Source organism: Rhinoraja longicauda, chromosome 36 (genome assembly GCF_053455715.1).
Source record: "Rhinoraja longicauda isolate Sanriku21f chromosome 36, sRhiLon1.1, whole genome shotgun sequence".
Taxonomy (NCBI): Eukaryota; Metazoa; Chordata; class Chondrichthyes; order Rajiformes; family Arhynchobatidae; genus Rhinoraja; species Rhinoraja longicauda.
The window spans coordinates 7,715,281-7,732,786 of NC_135988.1; the positions used below are offsets into that span (position 1 = coordinate 7,715,281).

The window sequence follows — 17,506 nt, forward strand, 5'->3', positions numbered from 1 at the left end:
ACCCTGCAGCCTTATTGCATCTTCCTCACAATTCACACTACCCCCCAACTTAGTATCATCTGCAAATTTGCTAATGGTACTTTTAATCCCTTCGTCTAAGTCATTAATGTATATCGTAAATAGCTGGGGTCCCAGCACCGAACCTTGCGGTACCCCACTGGTCACTGCCTGCCATTCCGAAAGGGACCCATTTATCCCCACTCTTTGCCTTCTGTCTGTCAACCAATTTTCTATCCATGTCAGTACCCTACCCCAAATACCATGTGCCCTAATTTTGCCCACTAATCTCCTATGTGGGACCTTGTCGAAGGCTTTCTGAAAGTCGAGGTACACCACATCCACTGACTCTCCCCTGTCAATTTTCCTAGTTACATCCTCAAAAAATTCCAGTAGATTTGTCAAGCATGATTTCCCCTTCGTAAATCCATGCTGACTCGGAATGATCCCGTTACTGCTATCCAAATGCTCAGCAATTTCGTCTTTTATAATTGACTCCAGCAGCTTCCCCACCACTGATGTCAGACTAACTGGTCTATAATTACCCGTTTTCTCTCTCCCTCCTTTCTTAAAAAGTGGGATAACATTTGCTATCCTCCAATCCACAGGAACTGATCCTGAATCTATAGAACATTGAAAAATGATCTCCAATGCTTCCACTATTTCTAGAGCCACCTCCTTAAGTACTCTGGGATGCAGACCATCAGGCCCTGGGGATTTATCAGCCTTCAGTCCCATCAGTCTACCCAAAACCATTTCCTGCCTAATGTGGATTTCCTTCAGTTCCTCCATCACCCTAGGTTCTCCGGCCCCTATCTAACTCTCTCTTGAAAGCATCCAGTGAATTGGCCTCCACTGCCTTCTGTGGCAGAGAATTCCATGTGGCAGAGAATTCCATCTGCACTAGTCCCACTTGCGTGCGTTTGGCCCATATCCCTCTAACCTGTCCTATCCATGTACCTGCCTGGCTGTTTCTTAAATGTTGTGATAAGCCCTGCCTCAGCTACCTCCTCTGGCAATTTGTTCCATACACCCACCACCCTTTGTGTGAAAAAGTTACCTCTCAAATCCTTATTAACTCATTTCCTCTTCGACGTAAACCTATTTTTTTAGGTATTAGGAGAGGTTTTAATGACACGTTTAACTTTGCCATGTGTTAACCACACTTGTGGGAATTGAACCAGCCACATTGCAGAGCAGGATCCCACGAGCGGCTCTGAGGCGTTGGCCAGACGATGCGTTTTCACCTCCAGCTCTTCAAAGCATTGCCGGACGATCGCTTGCATCCAATTATCCCCGTTTACCATCTGAAAGCAGCACCTCTGACAGTGCAACCCTCCCTCAGCTCCACGTGCTTACTTTACCTTTATTTTCAGTTCAGTTTAGTTTATCGTCACGTGCAGCGAGGTACAGTGCAAAGTTTCTTGTTGCGTGCTAACCAGTCAGCAGAAAGACAATACATGTTTACAATCGAGCTGTCCACAGTGTACAGATACAGGGTGAAGGGATAACGTTTTGTGCAAGAAAAAGTCCAGTAAAGTCCGATTAAAGATAGACACAAAATGGTGGAGTAACTCAGCGGGTCAGGCAACATCTCTGGAGGGAAGGACTCGTTTCGATTTTAGATTTAGAGATACAGCGCGGAAACAGGCCCTTCGGCCCACCGGGTCCGTGCCGCCCAGCGATTCCCACACATTAACACTATCCTACACACACTATGGACAATTTTTACATTTTTTGCCCAGCCAATTAACCTACATACCTGTACGTCTTTAACTGAAGATCTCGGAGAAAACCCATGCAGGTCACGGGGAGAACGTACAAACTCCGTACAGACGGCGCCCGTAGTCAGGATCGAACCTGAGTCTCCGGCGCTGTATTCGCTGTAAGGCAGCAACTCTACCGCTGCACCACCGTGCCACTGGTGATGTTTCAGATCGAGACCCTTCTTCCATCTGAAGGCTCTCGACCCCAAACGTCACCCATTCCTTCTCTCCAGAGATGCTGCCTGACCCGCTGAGTTACTCCAGCATTTTGTGTCTATCTTCGGTGTAAACCAGCATCTGCAGTTCCTTCCGACACACAAGGACTTTGTCTCCAAATAGTTGATCAATACTGGCTCAGGAACGCTCTCCACATCATCAGTAGGATGGATCAGTTGCCTGATAGCTTCAATTACCTGCTAGTTTGTGCTTGAGTCTCTGTTGTGGGATTGAGACCAAGGTCTGACCAAGGGGTGGTTGAGAACGCTACACACTGATGGCAATGCAGAGTGACGGACCTGAAGGACCCAAAGCCCTCGAGTAACTGCTGAGAAGCAACTCAGCACGAGCAGATGTCTGCCAAAACAGGTGGAGGACTCTCTATTTAGGGGCCACTCCCAGTGACACATAAGGAGGTAGACATCGTTTAATATGTTTTGTTTAGAGGATACAGCGTGGAAACAGGCCCTTCAGCCCACCGAGTCCGTGCTGACCAGTGATCTCCGTACACTAGCAGCACTATCCTACACACCAAAAATTGCAATTTACAATTTTTACTAAAGCCACATTAACCTACGAACCTGTAACGTCTTTGGAGCGTGGGAGGAAACTGGAGCTCCCGAAGAAAACCCACGAGGTCCCGGGGAGAACGTGCAAACTCCGTGCAGACAACACCTGTAGTCAGGTAGCAGCGTAGTTAGCAGCGCTACCGCTGCGCCACTGTGCCGCCCGTATTGTATGTAATTTTTATCCCGCATAGAAGTTTAATTTTGAAATTTAAAATTTTTAAATGCGCATAACTGGGAGTGCACTAGGAAGACACAGAGGACGGCTGGTCTGCTCAGAGCATGCATCCCCTGAAGACTGAGCCTCACTGATTCACTCTGCCAACCTCCACACCTTGTGGTGGCAACCCCAAAATAACAGAGGCTATGTTTAAGACAGAGGTAGACAAATCCTTGATTAGAACGGGTATCAAGGGTGATGGGGAGAAGGCAGGAAAATGGGATTAGGAGGCAGAGATCAGGCATGATTGAATGGTGGATTAGCCTTGATGGGCCGAATGGCCTAGTTCTACTCCTATAACACCATTCTCCACCCCCAGAGGCAGCTGGGTGCCTCCAGTTGTGGGGTCACAAATCAGCAATCTTACCCATCTTATTCACATCCAACTTATTCAAAAAACAGATCAGCCATAACTAAAGGGCGAGGCAGACTCGATGGGCTGAATGGCCCAAGTCTTATTGTCTTTTGTAGGATCTACCAGGTCCCATTCTAATATATTGCTGTACCAAATTTCTACTCAGCACAATAAAGACATTTTCACATCGCGTTTATTGGGTTTGTACAAAAATATATTTCGTAGACTATATAGTGCATTTCATTATTTACATGACATAATTTTAAAACATCAGACAGCATTTCTTGCATCTTCGCTAGTGACAGCCGCACTGCTCCACGATCATGTCCTTGTGGTGGCTCAGTACCACCTCTCGATCCTTGTAGTACAGCATGGACAAGGGGCTCATCTTGATGGGGACACACAATGTGCAGGGCACCCGCTCTGGGTGGACGGACTTCAGCAAACTCTGGAACCAGAGCAGAACAAATTACTCCACTTAGAACAAAGTGGACACCAAAGGCAACTTTTTGACAAGAGTTCTTCAGCTGGTCACACATTCCCTGATTTTCCCACCATACTGTCTTTCCCACTTACCCTTTAGAAAGTTCCTGCTTAGTTGAGTTTAGAGATTCAGAGTGGGAAACCACCAAGTCTGTGCCGACCAGCGATCACCCACACACTTGCTCTGTCCTACACACGAGGGAGAGTTTGCAGAAGCCAATTGACCTACAAACCTGCACGTCTTGGGAGTGTGGGAGAAAACTAGAGCACCTGGAGAAAACCCACCCGGTCACAGCGAGAATGTACGAACTCCATACAGACAACACCCGTAGTCAGGATCGAACCCGGGTCTCTGGCGCCGTAAGGCGGCAAATCTACCCCTGCGCCACTGTAAATCTGCTTTTAAAGTGCAGAGATAAATAAATCTCTGTAAATGTTGACATTGCTTAATGATTGGACATGTTCAGGGATAGTAAGGGTTTAGAAGGAAATGGACCAACCCCAGGCAATGGGACTACCTCAGGTAGCCATCTTGGTAATCAGAGGGCTTGGGCCAGAGGGCTTATACCCTTGCTGTATAACTAAGCACAGAGAGTGGCCATTTGATCCCTTATTCCTTGTCTGCTGGTATTTGAAAGAGTTCCGCAACCGATATCACCCCCCAGCCCCAACCAGATCTCCTTTCCCACCTGCCCTTTTGAAGATGGACGCAAAATGCTGGAGTAACTCAACGGGACAGGCAGCATCTCTGGAGAGAAGGAATGGGTGACGTTTCGGGGTGACATCAGTCTGAAGAAGTGTCTCGACCCGAAACGTCTTCTCTCCATTCCTTCTCTCCAGAGAAGCTGCCTGTCCCGCTGAGTTACTCCAGCACTTTGTGTTTATCTTCACTGTAAACCATCATCTGCAGTTCCCTCGTTCCCGTTTGGAAGCTCCTGTTAAACCCGTTTTTTTTTAAAGGCAGAGATAAATATATTTCTTGAAGCAAAAAGACAAAAAAAGGTGTTTGCAGGAAAGATATAATATTCAAAATCGAAGAGAATTTCATGGAGGAAGGTCACTTGTAACCACAGGATAATGACCCCCCCCTGGCAAAATAATTGTGTTGATCTGTCTAAATGTGAGGGTGTGAGCAGGTTTAACAAGAGCTTTCCAAAGGGTACGTGGGAAAGGAAACAGGCTTTGGGCTGGGACGAGCAGAACTCTTTCAAATATGAGCAGGCTGGAATAATGGGCCAAATGGCTGCTTTCTGTGCTGAGTCATACAGCATGGAAAAAAGACCTCCAGCCCAATGCATCCTTGCCTACCAGGATGTCCAGTTGAGCTAATACTATTGACGTGCAGTTGTTCCATGCCCCTCTAAACCCCTGCTATCCACGAATCTGTCCAAATGATTCAACAAAATCAATATTCACAGGTCACACTGGGAGAGCAAATTAGGATTAACTTCTGGGAGCCTGGTTGTGAAGACGGGCTTCAAAAGAGGGCGAGATGTATATGGATTGACGCAGAGAGGGAAAGGGGAGGTAGCTATATGAACAAAGAGGTTTGATGAAGAGGTCCACAAAGCTAAAGACTCTTGGTAGGTTGACCAGGATCTGGCAGATAGACAACTGACTGGAGATTTGTGGGATTGTGGAACATTAATGAAATGGAAACTTGATGGATGAACAATGTAAGGATTCTTTTAGATTTTTTAGATTTAGAGATACAGCGCGGAAACAGGCCCTTCGGCCCACTGAGTCCACGCCGCCCAGCGATCCCCGCACATTAACACTATCCTACACACACTAGGGACAATTTTACATTTGCCCAGCCAATTAACCTACATACCTGTACGTCTTTGGAGTGTGGGAGGAAACCGAGGATCTCGGAGAAAACCCACGCAGGTCACGGGGAGAACGTACAAACTCCGTACAGACGGCGCCCGTAGTCAGGATCGAACCTGAGTCTCCGGCGCTGCATTCGCTGTAAGGCAGCAACTCTATCGCTGCGCCACCGTGCCACCCTGGTGCACGGAGAGGGCTCAAAATTAGTTGTGACTGCGGACAGTGACAGACTGTGAGGATACCCTGTACTAGTGTGGGAGATATTAGGTTCAGACTCATCGGGAGCCATGGAGGGGGATACAAGACCACCCCAGTGGGCAACAGAATACCCCAAAGTTGGAAACAGGCAAGATGTACAAGTAAGAGGACTTGAGTGACCTCAGGGAAGACCCGGTGTGGGGGAACCGCTGTGAAGAGCAATGGGGACCCGGCCTGGGGGGACTGCCATGAAGGACGGTGGGAGAACAAAGGGAGACCCGGTGTTGGGGTGGGGGGCATGCCCAAGGAAAGGTTTAGAGGGAGACGAGCCAAACCTTGGTTAATGGAACAAGTTTAGATAGGGCATCTTGGTCGGCATGGATATGTTGAGCCACAGGGCGTGTGTCCATGCTCTACAACGCTATGATATCTGGAATACGGAAAGCACAGAATTCCAAGAGTTGGAATGAATGAAGAGTTGATAAATACTGTAATTCTAAAGTAGGGATTGGAAGACTTGATGAGACAAAGTTGCTCAAACACTGAATGTTTAGAATTAACCTGCCAGAGGTATATTTCAGTCTGATGTTGTGGTGAGAGTCGGGGGCCAGATTGGGGAAGTTTAATGGACCGAATGATTTCATCTCCTCCTTGGTGATTCTGGCAATTTTCCAGCATTAGTCAGAGGCCGAGACCCCTGTGTGACGTGGTACAAAGTAAGGCAGAATCACAACTTTTTTTAATCATCTCTGGCCTTTTTCCAACCATCTGCCTATCAACCTCCCTCCTCCCCCCCACCCCCCCTTTCACCTGTGTTCACCTATTACCTGCCACGCTTTGTCCTGCCCCTCCTCTCTTCTAGCTTTCTGCACCTCTGTCTCACCTGCATGTAGGCATGGTTAGTTGGCATGAAAGTCTCGTCCACTGGTGATGGGCATTCCCCGCCACACCGGTAGGCATTGAAGGTTTTGGGGTAAATGACCCATTTGCCCCATCCTATCTGGTCGAAGTTCACTTCCATGTCCATCCTTCGACACAAGGACTGGTCCCTCCAAGGCTCCACGGTGCTGTTGCCTCTGTTCAGCCTTTCCATCCTGTTCCTCTTGTGCCTCTTTGTGCCGGTGTCCTCCTTGCTCTTGGCGGTCAGTCGGTACTGTGACCGCTGGACCGTGCTGAGCAGAGTGGACGTGGCCCCTCCAAAGCTGGTGCCGTTGGTCTTGAGGAACACCACCATCATGATCTGCTCGGCACTCCGCTGGGGGGGCTTCCTGCGGCCGTCAGCGGCCCCCGGTTTGCCGGGCTTCCCCGGCGGGCGCTGGCGCCACTCCCCGGCCTTCTGGCACCCTTCGGCGGGAGGTTGGTGAGGGTCGCGGTGCCGGGGTCCCTCCAGCGACGTGGGGCTCAGCCAGTTGTTGAGGAGGCCGGTGATGTTGAAGATCTGCCAGCCCGACCTGGAGCCGGAGGGGTTGGCGACGAAGGTGCCGAGAGCCAAGCGGTGGCGGCAAGTCGTGTTGCCGTTGCACTTGTAGCCGTGGCTGTGGTTGATGGTGACCGCGGTGGTTTGGCAGGCGGGGGACAGGGGTGGACGAACCCTCAGCTCGGCAAACTGCACGGTCTTGTGGGCCAAAACGGAGGTCATGTCAAAATCGATAACCCAACCATCTCCACTCTGATTCCAATCTGAAAGACATGAAGTCACTGCATTTTAGATTTTTGTTTTGGTTGAAATACAGCGTGGAAACAGGCCCACCGAGTCCGTGCCAACCACCATGCACTAACACTATCCGACTAGGTCAAATTTACAATTTTTACCGATGCCAATTAACCTACAAACCTGTGCGTCTTTGGATCGTGGGAAGAAACCGGAGCACCTGGGGAAAACCCACGCGGTCACGGGGAGAACGTACAAAATCCGCACACACAGCACCCGTAGTCAGGATCAAACCCAGGTCTCTGATGCTGTAAGGCAACAACTCTACCACCGTGCCACCCATTGGAATTGTAGGAACCAATTGCACAGAAAGATGCCATTAGGTTCCAAAGATAGACACAGAGGGCTGGGGTAACTCAGCAGATCAGGCAGCACCTCGTCCTTTTTCTCCAGAGATGCTACCTGACCCGCTGAAATACTCCAGCACTTTGTGTCTATCTTTGGTATAAACCAGCATCTGCAGTTCCTTTCAACTCATTAGGGCTCCAATCTCCAAAAAAGCAGTCCCACTTCACCAAACATCCCCTGTGCTCGTTTGTCAAATAGATAGAAAAAGTAGGGTAGCAAACAGTCTGAAGAAGGGTCCCGATGCAAAGCTTCACCGATCCATATTCTTCAGAGATGCTGCCTGTCCTGCTGAGTTACTCTTGCATTTTGTATCTTTCTTTAGCATTAACCAACATCTGCAGTTCCTTGTAATTACAGAAAAACATGGGAATTGGTCGACGGTATAAGTCAAAGAGTCATGGAGACATTCAACACGGAAACAGGCCCTTCAGCCCATCGAGACAGCATCAAGTGATAGCCACCACTTACACTAATGCTGTATTAATCCCTTTTTTTATCTGCTCGCAATCCCATCAGATTTTACCACCTCACCTACACCTGAGGACCAATATGCAGTGGCTAATGAACCGACCAACCCACGTGTCATTGAGTTGTGGGAGGGGACCCAAGCTCCTTGGGGAAAACCCCTGTGATCACTGGGAGAACGTGCAAACTCCACATAGACCGAACACCAGGATTGAATTGGTCTCTGGTGCTGAGAGGCAGCTACACCACCTGATGGAATCACAGAGCAAATAACCAGGCCTTTCAGCCCAACTTGCCCACGCCGACCAAGATGCCCCATCTACATAGTCCCACATGCGTGTTTGGCCCATATCTCTCTGAACCTTTCCTATCCACGTATTTCTCCAAATTTCTTTTAAATGTAATACTACCCGCCTCAACAACCTCCTATGGCAGCTCGTTGCATATTCCAAACATTCTCTGGGTGAAAAAGTTGTCCATCAGGTTGTTATTAAATCTTTCCCCTCTCACCATAAACCTATGTCTTCCGGTTCTTGATTCGCCTCATCTGGGTAAAAAAACAAGTTCATTCACCCTATCTCATGATTTAAACACCTCTATAAGTTCACCCTTCACCCTCTTGCACTCCTTGCCTGCCCCTCCTCCCCCTACACTCAGGCCCTCGAGTCCTGGCAACATCCTCATAAATCTTCTCTGCACTCTTTCCAGCTGAACAACATCCTTCCAATCGCAGAGTGAACCAAACTGAACAAATGAGGCCTCATCAACGTCTGGTACAACTGAACCATAACATCCCAACTTCTATATGTGGGAAGGAGCTGGTTTAAACCGAAGATAGACACAAAGAAAGTCCATCCACACTTCTATTCTCAATACCCTGACTGATGAAGGCCAATGTACTGAAAACCTTCTTGACCACCCCATCGGCCTGTGGTATCTACATTTTCGATAAGACTAGTTTTTTTTGTGTTCAATTCCACTTGCAACAAATGATAAATGTCCCCATTATCTGGTATACCTCTATGCCAGCCACTTGCTAATTCTACAACAGAACACACAGATCCCTCTGCACCTCACAACTCTGCAACATTTCTTTGTTTGGATAATATGCGTTTAAAAAACTCCTAGCCAAAATGAACAATTTTACATTTCCCACAATGTGAATGGGTGATTGATGGTCAGCGTGGTCTTGATGGGCTGAAGGGCCTGTTTCCATGCTTTTCCTCAATTAATCAATTAAACAGGCCAGATCGCTACCCACTGATCAAATCTATCAACATTCCTTGTAGTCTCCTTGTATCATCTTCATAATTGCTTTCCCACCCACCTTTGTCCTCACTCATTCTTATATCATCAAAAGAATCATCAACTATATTATTCTCGTCCAAGTCATCCTAAATTGTAAAGAGCCCCTGGTACCAGTCCCTGCGAGGCACAGCTCACTACACCTGGCCTGCTCATGATAAATGGCCTTGATGTCCCTTCAGCAGTGAAAATAACTTCCCTAAATCTCTTGTCCTGAATCATGCAGGTTTTAGACTGCGTAAGTGAATGGAATGTATTCTCATTTGCAGGTGTGTTGAAGACTAGGTGATGTAAATTAAGTGTCAAGTGTCAAATTAAGTCTCACAATATTTTCCCCAGGATAGACTATTCTAAAATTGAAGAGATTAGGCATAAAGTGACACGAGAGAGACTTAAGAGGCACCTTGGGCAACCTTTTCATTCGGAGTGTAGTCTAAATCTAGAATGACCTGCCAGAGTAATATAGAAACAGATTCAATTACGACTTCCGAAAGACAAGGGTGGTGCAGCGGTAGAGTTGCTGTCTTACATCACCAGAGACCCGGGTTTGGTCCTGACTATGGGTTCTGTCTGTATGAAGTTTATACCTTCTCCCTGTGACTACGTGTGTTTTCTCTGGATGCTCCGGCTTCCTCTCACACTCTAAAGACGTACAGGTTTGTCGGTTAATTGGCTTCGCCAAATTTGTCAATTGTCCCTAGAGTGTGGATAGTGCAAGTGTACGGGCTGATCGCTGGTCGGCGTGGACTTGGTGGGCCGAAGGGCCCGGACCTCAAGTGTCTAAGACATTTAGACATTTGGATGGGAAGGGTTTGCAGTGACACGGGCCAAATGTAGGCACATTTAGCCTTAAACGCCACCTTAATCGGCATGGAGGGGGAGGGCTGATGGGTCTCTAGCTGTGATGTCTAGCTCTGACTCTCTGACTGTGTAGTGATTGGAAACCAACTCATGGGTGTGAAAAGAAATCTTTGTATGTGGCGGTAACTCAACCTGCTTGTAAGCAAAGTGGCGACCGTCAAATTAACAAAAATCTGATAACTTTGATGGGTGAGAGGGATTAAGTGCCAGGGCTGTGGGGAAGTAGAAGGGCGGTGGCTCTGACTGGATAGATCTGCAAGAAACCAGAGTGAACTAGATAGGTTGGATATACGATACGATAGAACTTTATTTATCCAAGAAGGGAAAATCTGGGTACCTTTGCATATCTCAGTTCCATAGAGTATTGAAGAAGGGTCTCGACCCGAAACGTCACCCATTCTGAATTTCTCTCCCGAGATGCTGCCTGACCTGCTGAGTTACTCCAGCATTTTGTGAATACATAGAGTATTACGTTCAGTCTGAAGAAGGGTCTCGACCCGAAACGTCACCCACTCCGAATTTCTCTCCCGAGATGCTGCCTGACCTGCTGAGTCACTCCAGCATTTTGTGAATAAATACCTTCCATTTGTACCAGCATCTGCAGTTATTTTCTCACACTCGAGTATTAGCAAAGTCAGATTTGAGGTACTGAAAAAAACAACTACTGGTCTCCTTATTTATGGAAGGTTGTTAATGAACTGCAAGCAGTTTTGAGGAATACCAGAATAACTCCCAGGATGTGTAGGGAGGAACTGCAGATGCTGGTTTAAACTGAAGACAGACACAAAAAGAATAACTTAGGGGGTCAGGCAGCATCTCTGGAGAAAAGGAATAGGTGAAAGGTCTCGACCCAAAAGCTCTTAACCTGTTTAAAAATGTTTTGAAGCAATTAACCTGTTTAATTAATATATTGAGATTATAGCTAGAAAACAGGCCTATCAAGTCACGCCGACCATCAATCACCCTTCACACTAGCTCTGTGCTATCCCACTTTTCAATCCACCCCCTACACACTGGGGGCAATTTACAGAGGCCAATGAACCTACAAACCCGCACGTCTTTGGGATGTGGGAGAAAACTGGAGCACCCGGAGGTAACCCATGCGGTCACAAGGAGAACGTGCAAACACCACACAGACAGCACCTGAGGTCAGGATCGAACCCGGGTCTCTGGCGCTGTGAGGCTGAATTGAGACAGATAGAACTTTTGCACTGTAGTCACAGCTGTAGGAAAGTTGTGAACACCAAGACCTCATCAGGGGCAACCTATTAAAGTCAATCGTCAAGTCAATTTTATTTGTATAGCACATTTAAAAATAACTCACGTTGACCAAAGTGCTGTACATCAGTTCAGGTACTAAGAACCAACATACAATGGCACACAAACATAAACAGATCACAGCGCCCCCTCAGAGGTCTTTAATAGGTTGCCTAGGAAAGAAAACTGCAGATGCTGGTTTAAATCGAAGGTAGACACAAGATGCTGGAGTAACTCAGTGGGTCAGGCAGCATCTCTGGAGAGAAGGAATGGGTGACGTTTTGGGTCAAGACCCTGCTTAAGTCGCCCATTCCTTCTCTCCAGAGATGCTGCCTGACCCGCTGAGTTACTCCAGCATCTTGTGTCTACCTTCGATTTAAACCAGCATCTGCAATTTTCTTTCCTATGCAACCTATTAAAGACTGGATAATCGATATTAAATCGATGGTAAATTGGGGACTGGTATTCCTGACAATGTGACATCAAACTAAACTAGACCAGACAGGATTATTGAAACTCAATGGCAGGAACGAACTGCGGATGCTGGTTAAAACCGAAGATAGGTACAAAAAGCTGGAGGAACTCAGCGGGACAGGCAGCATCTGTGGGCTTTTTTTGGCATATCTTTCATGCATTTTGTTCCATATCACCGTCTACGTCTCTCGTTTCCCTTTCTCCTGACTCAGTCTGAAGAAGGGTCTCGACCTATTCCTTTTCTCCAAAGATGTTGTCTGACCCGCTGAGTTACTCCAGCTTTTTGTTGTCTAGTTTTTCTTTTTTAAGCTCAATCTGTTTCCTAATAACACTCGGCCCATGAACTGAGGGGATGGGGGGGGGGGAGATATGTTTATTGGGCGAAATTGCCCACTCTGATCTCTCTGTTACAACCAGCCCCTCGATGCAAGAACAGGGTCGCCGTGCGGCGTGTGTTCTGGGTCATTCCCATGTTGCTGGGTTTATTTCTACCGTTTATTCGTCCCTCTCGAATGGGTGTGGCTGGTCTTTCTCCCCACCTCTCCCAGCAAATACGCTTAGACATGTCCACCCTCCAATTTTCTTCGCGGGAGAGTGGCGCTGCGGATTGTAACGGAATGTCTCTCCCTCTTCTTGGAACCAGTCGTTCTGTTGTCACCCGTTCCCTATAATCCGGAGGAGGACCCGATCAGCGACTGATGTCTGTCCTGTGAAATCTTGTCCCTGAGATCTTAGGGTGAACACACAACGCGCCGAGGGAACTCAGCGGGTCAGGCAGCATCTGTGGAGGGAAATAGACAGGCGGGCGTTTCCAGTCCCTGTCCTTCTTCAGACCGCCCTCCACAGATGCTGCCTGACCCCGCCGAGTTCCTCCAGCACTTTGTGTGTTTTACTCAAGATTCCAGCACCTGCAATTCACTGACTGGGTCACTGAATGAAAATCGTTGCGTCTCATTCAAGATCCCACCAGCGAATTGTATAGAGAGATAGGTAGACACAAAATGCTGGAGTAACTCAGCGGATCAGGCAGCATCTCTGGAGAGTCTCGACCCGAAACGTCACCCATTCCTACTCTCCAGAGATGCTGCCTGACCCGCTGAGTTACTCCAGCATTTTGTATCTACCTTCGATTTAAACCAGCATCTGCAGTTTTCTTTCCTATGTATATAGAGATATATTTATATACGCTTAATAAATCGATATATAATATATGTCTTTATACACATACATGAATTTAGCAATTTGTACCCGAACTCCCGTGGGGATGGGTTCCCGGTTAGAAACATAGAAAATAGGTGCAGGAGTAGGCCATTCGGCCCTTCCAGCCAGCACCGCCATTCAATATGATTATGGCTGATCATCCAAAATCAGTACCCCGTTCCTGTTTTCTCCCCAAATCCCTTGATTCCGTTAGTCATGTGAGCTATATTTAACTCTCTCTTGAAAACATCCAGTGAATTGGCCTCCATCCACTGCCTTCTGTGGCAGAGAATTCCACAGATTCACACCTCTATGGGTTTAAAGGTTTTTCCTCATCTCAGTCCTAAATGGCCGATCCCTTTATTCTAAAACTGTAACCCCCTGGTTCTGGACTCCCCCAACATCGGGAACATTTTTTCCTGCATCTAGCCTGTCCAATCCCTTAGGTATTTAACATGTTTCTAAGTTTCAAGATCTCACCAGCGAATTGTATATAGAGATAGGTAGACACAAAATGCTGGAGTAACTCAGCGGGTCAGGCAGCATCTCTGGAAAATCTCGTCCCGAAACGTCACACATTCCTTCTCTCCAGAGATGCTGCCTGACCCGCTGAGTTACTCCAGCATTTGGTGTCTACCTTCAATTTAAACCAGCATATTAGCCAGCAAGATGTCCTACAAGACTTTACCTTCCTCCCTCGTGTGTAAGTTTGGGGACCTGGTCAAAACAACGCACACGGCACCTGTAGCGTTGATCCCACCTCAAACTCTGTCCGGATTTCAAGCCGCCTAATCATGGGCCAGAGGGAACATTAAAAGAAACCTTCTCAAGGGGAATCAAAATGCGTCCCCAACTTTAGTGCGGGTGTCAATGACTGTGGGGAGAAGGCGGGAGAATGGGGTTGAGTGGGAGAGATAGACCAGACACGATTGAATGGCGAAGTAGGCTCGATGGGCAGAAATTGGCTGATTCTGCTCCTAACCCCATTTCTCTGTACAGACGTTACTATATTCCCTTGAAGACATGTTCTGAAGCAGGGTCCCGGCCCGAAATGTCACCTGTCCATGTTCTCCAGAGACGCTGCCTGATCCGCTGAGTTACTCCAGCACTTTGTGTCTATCTTTGGTATAAACCAGCATCTGCAGTTCTTTGTTTGAAGGTGATGACTATGCCCTAATTCTGCCTACAATGGTGACCACGGTTAAACCACATGCCAGCATCTGCAGCTCCTTCTGCAGTAGGGGATCTTGTAGAAACATATACAATTCTGAAGGGATGTATAGATGAAGGAAAAATGTTCCCGATGTTGGGGGAGTCCAGAACCAGGGGTCACAGTTTAACAAATAAGGGGTAGGCCATTTAGGACGCAGATGAGGAAAAACTTTTTCACCCAGAGTTGTGAATCTGTGGGATTCTCTGCCACAGAAGGCAGTGGAGGCCAATTCACTGGATGTTTTCAAGAGAGTTAGATTTAGCTCTTAGGGCTAACGGAATCAAGGGATATTGGGGAAAAAGCAGGAACGGGGTACTGATTTGGGATGATCAGCCATGATCACATTGAATGGCGGTGCTGGCTGGAAGGGCCGAATGGCCTCCTCCTGCACCCATTTTCTATGCTTCGAATTTTATTCCTACCCATTTAAAATGAGAAGTTTACACTCACCCCTGGCCACCAGGCTGATCACCTCGTCCGCCTCTTGAACCGCCGTCTGGTCCTGGGTTGAGAGGTCTCTGCCGCCTCTGCCCGTCACCGCCTTGTACAGTTGGATCATGTAGGATGGGTAAAGGGGTCGGATCGCCGGGCTCGCTGGCCCTCTCTCAGCGGGGACTGCCTGAGCTCTGTCCAGGAAGCGGCGCAGGGTATCCCGCTCCTGCCCCGGGCCCCCGGGCCAAACGGCAGCCGCCACAAGCGGGGCGGAGATCAGGAGGAGGAGGAGGAGGAGGACGAGGAAGGGAACCATCTGGAACGGATCCTGGAGCCGCTGTCAGTGCCGGCTGGTGGGGAGGTTGGAGAAACTGCCTACTCAGAGTGCCCGCCCGCCTCTTATAGCCCGGCACGGGGGGTTTGATCTCGCCGCCTCTCTCAATGGCAGACTCAAGATCCTTCAGTCCCAATACACAAGGTTCACAGCTCAACCCACCCAGCCTGAAGGGGAGACTACCCGCCACTGCAATAAACCACAACCAACACACTTTCCGCAATAAATATGCCAAATGTCGAAGTTGGGGGAAACGTGAATTAGTGAAAAATAATCAGTGTGCGTGTACGTATTTGTGTGTGTGCATACATATGCATACACACACACACACACACAAACACACTCATATATATATGTGTGTGTTTGTGTGTGTGTGTGTGTGTATGCATATATATATGTGTGTGTTTGTGTGTGTGTGTGTATGCATATATATGTGTGTGTGTGTGTGTGCGTGTGTGTGTACATATATGTGTGTGTGTGTGCGTGTGTGTGTATATATGTGTGTGTGTGTGTGTGTGTGTATATATATATATGTGTGTGTGTGTGTGTGTGTGTGTGTGTAGGAAGGAACTGCAGATGCTGGATTAAACCGAAGATAGACACATAATGCTGAAGTAACTCAGGGAAGGAATGGGCGACGTTTCGGGTCGAGACCCTTCTTCAGTAGAAGTCACCCATTTCTTCTCCCCAGAGATGCTGCGTGTCCCGCTGAGTTACTCCAGCATGTTGTGTATATATATGTGTGTGTGTGTGTGTGTGTGTGTGTGTGTGTGTGTGTGTTTGTTTGTGGGTGTGGGTGTGTGCATACATTTACATACACAGATAAATAAATAAATACATTGATAAATCTATGCGTGCATATACGCATACACGTAGATTTAACAATTTATTTATTTGCCTGCCTATTTATATATATGTGTGTATAAATATATATATACACACAGTATATACGTATAATTATATATTATATTATACATATACTATATGTATATGCAGAATGCTAAATAGGTAGATAAATAAATTTATAAAACTATGTATACATATACATTATATAACGATTTATTGTATGGATGTGAATATATACATATATTGTGTATACATTTATTAATATGCACATATACGTATGCATTCATATACATATATAATATATCGATTTGAGATATGAACACGATGAGATTTGGGAGAGAGATTTATAGTTTTAAACAAGGGATGCGTCGCCAATCTATTCCCTCCACCGACGCTGCCTGCCCCAAAAACTCTTCGCTTTAAACCAGCATCTACAGTTCCTTCCTACACCGAAAACCCACTTTGTGTTTTGCTCAAGATTCCGGGTCGGTAACTGCTGGAAAGTAGTTGTGACTCTGGAGTAGTTTTGCCAACAGTTTAGTGCTGCTTGGTGGTGGTGGGTGGGTATGGTATGGGGGGTAGGAGCTGGAGTTCAATGCTCATGTCTCAAAGCCCCTCAATAATCAGCCGACAAGACCCCTTGGACACAAGGGTATTGGCGAGTAGCGACCCCCATATATATATATCTCTCTCTCTCTCTCTCTCTCTCTCTCTCTCTCTCTCTCTCTCTCTCTCTCTCTCTCTCTCTCTCTCTCTCTCTCTCTCTCTCTCTCTCTCTCTCTCTCTCTCTCTCTCTCTCTCTCTCTCTCTCTCTCTCCTCTCTCTCTCTCTCTCTCTCTCTCTCTCTCTCTCTCTCTCTCTCTCTCTCTGGTTCCGTGTTGGAATGATCACATCACCTTGCAGCAAACGAGGTGAGTATTTCAGAAATAAAAGAGCCTTTTCAATTGCCAATCCCGCCTTTAATCCACCTCAATGAACTCATCTCTCCCTAATCCCGATATAACCCGCCAGATTGTGCCCTTTTGTTAGGTCAATGTATCGAACCCACGCACAGGGTTGAAAGAGACAAGACTCAAACCTTTCTCTCCTGAATCATGGAGCTATTTAAAAACATTTCCCTGCAATCTGTGGTGGTGGAAATAAGTCTGCAAGGACCACGAGAGGGGTTTCGGGGTTAGTTTCAGTCGGCGAGGTGTGAGCTGCCGGCTTCTTTGAATTTGGGGGCGACAACGAGTTGCTAATGGACCAGATATGGAAATAGATCATTTAATCATCCGCTCATTTCTCTCTCTTATTGCAGAGCTGACCGCAACTGCGTTCTTTATCGGATCCCCGAGCTCAGATGTCAGGCACACAATACGGTGGAGGGTCTTGTTAGATTTAGTTTGGACTTGTCCACCGTTCAGCGCACATTTCGCCGGCGAGTTAC

General features: G+C 47.3%; 1 protein-coding gene across 1 annotated transcript; it reads right to left on the reverse strand.

Moving 5' to 3' along the window:
• Positions 1–3,415: 3,415 nt before the first annotated feature.
• On the reverse strand, positions 3,416–15,213 carry LOC144610274 (nodal homolog). Its single transcript, XM_078428866.1, has 3 exons — positions 14,916–15,213; positions 6,515–7,311; positions 3,416–3,568 (listed from the first exon to the last, which is right to left on the reverse strand). The coding sequence occupies exons 1-3, from the start codon at positions 15,211–15,213 to the stop codon at positions 3,416–3,418; spliced, it is 1,248 nt and encodes a 415-aa protein (XP_078284992.1).
• Positions 15,214–17,506: the final 2,293 nt, after the last annotated feature.

Coding starts and splice junctions, on each gene's coding strand:
- LOC144610274 (XM_078428866.1), bottom strand. CDS start 15,213: ATGGTTCCCTTCCTCGTCCTCCTCCTCCTCCTCCTCCTGATCTCCGCC. Junction 7,312..14,915: donor GATCAGCCTGGTGGCCAGGG/GTGAGTGTAAAC, acceptor CATGTCTTTCAG/ATTGGAATCAGAGTGGAGAT. Junction 3,569..6,514: donor CTAACCATGCCTACATGCAG/GTGAGACAGAGG, acceptor CTCTGGTTCCAG/AGTTTGCTGAAGTCCGTCCA.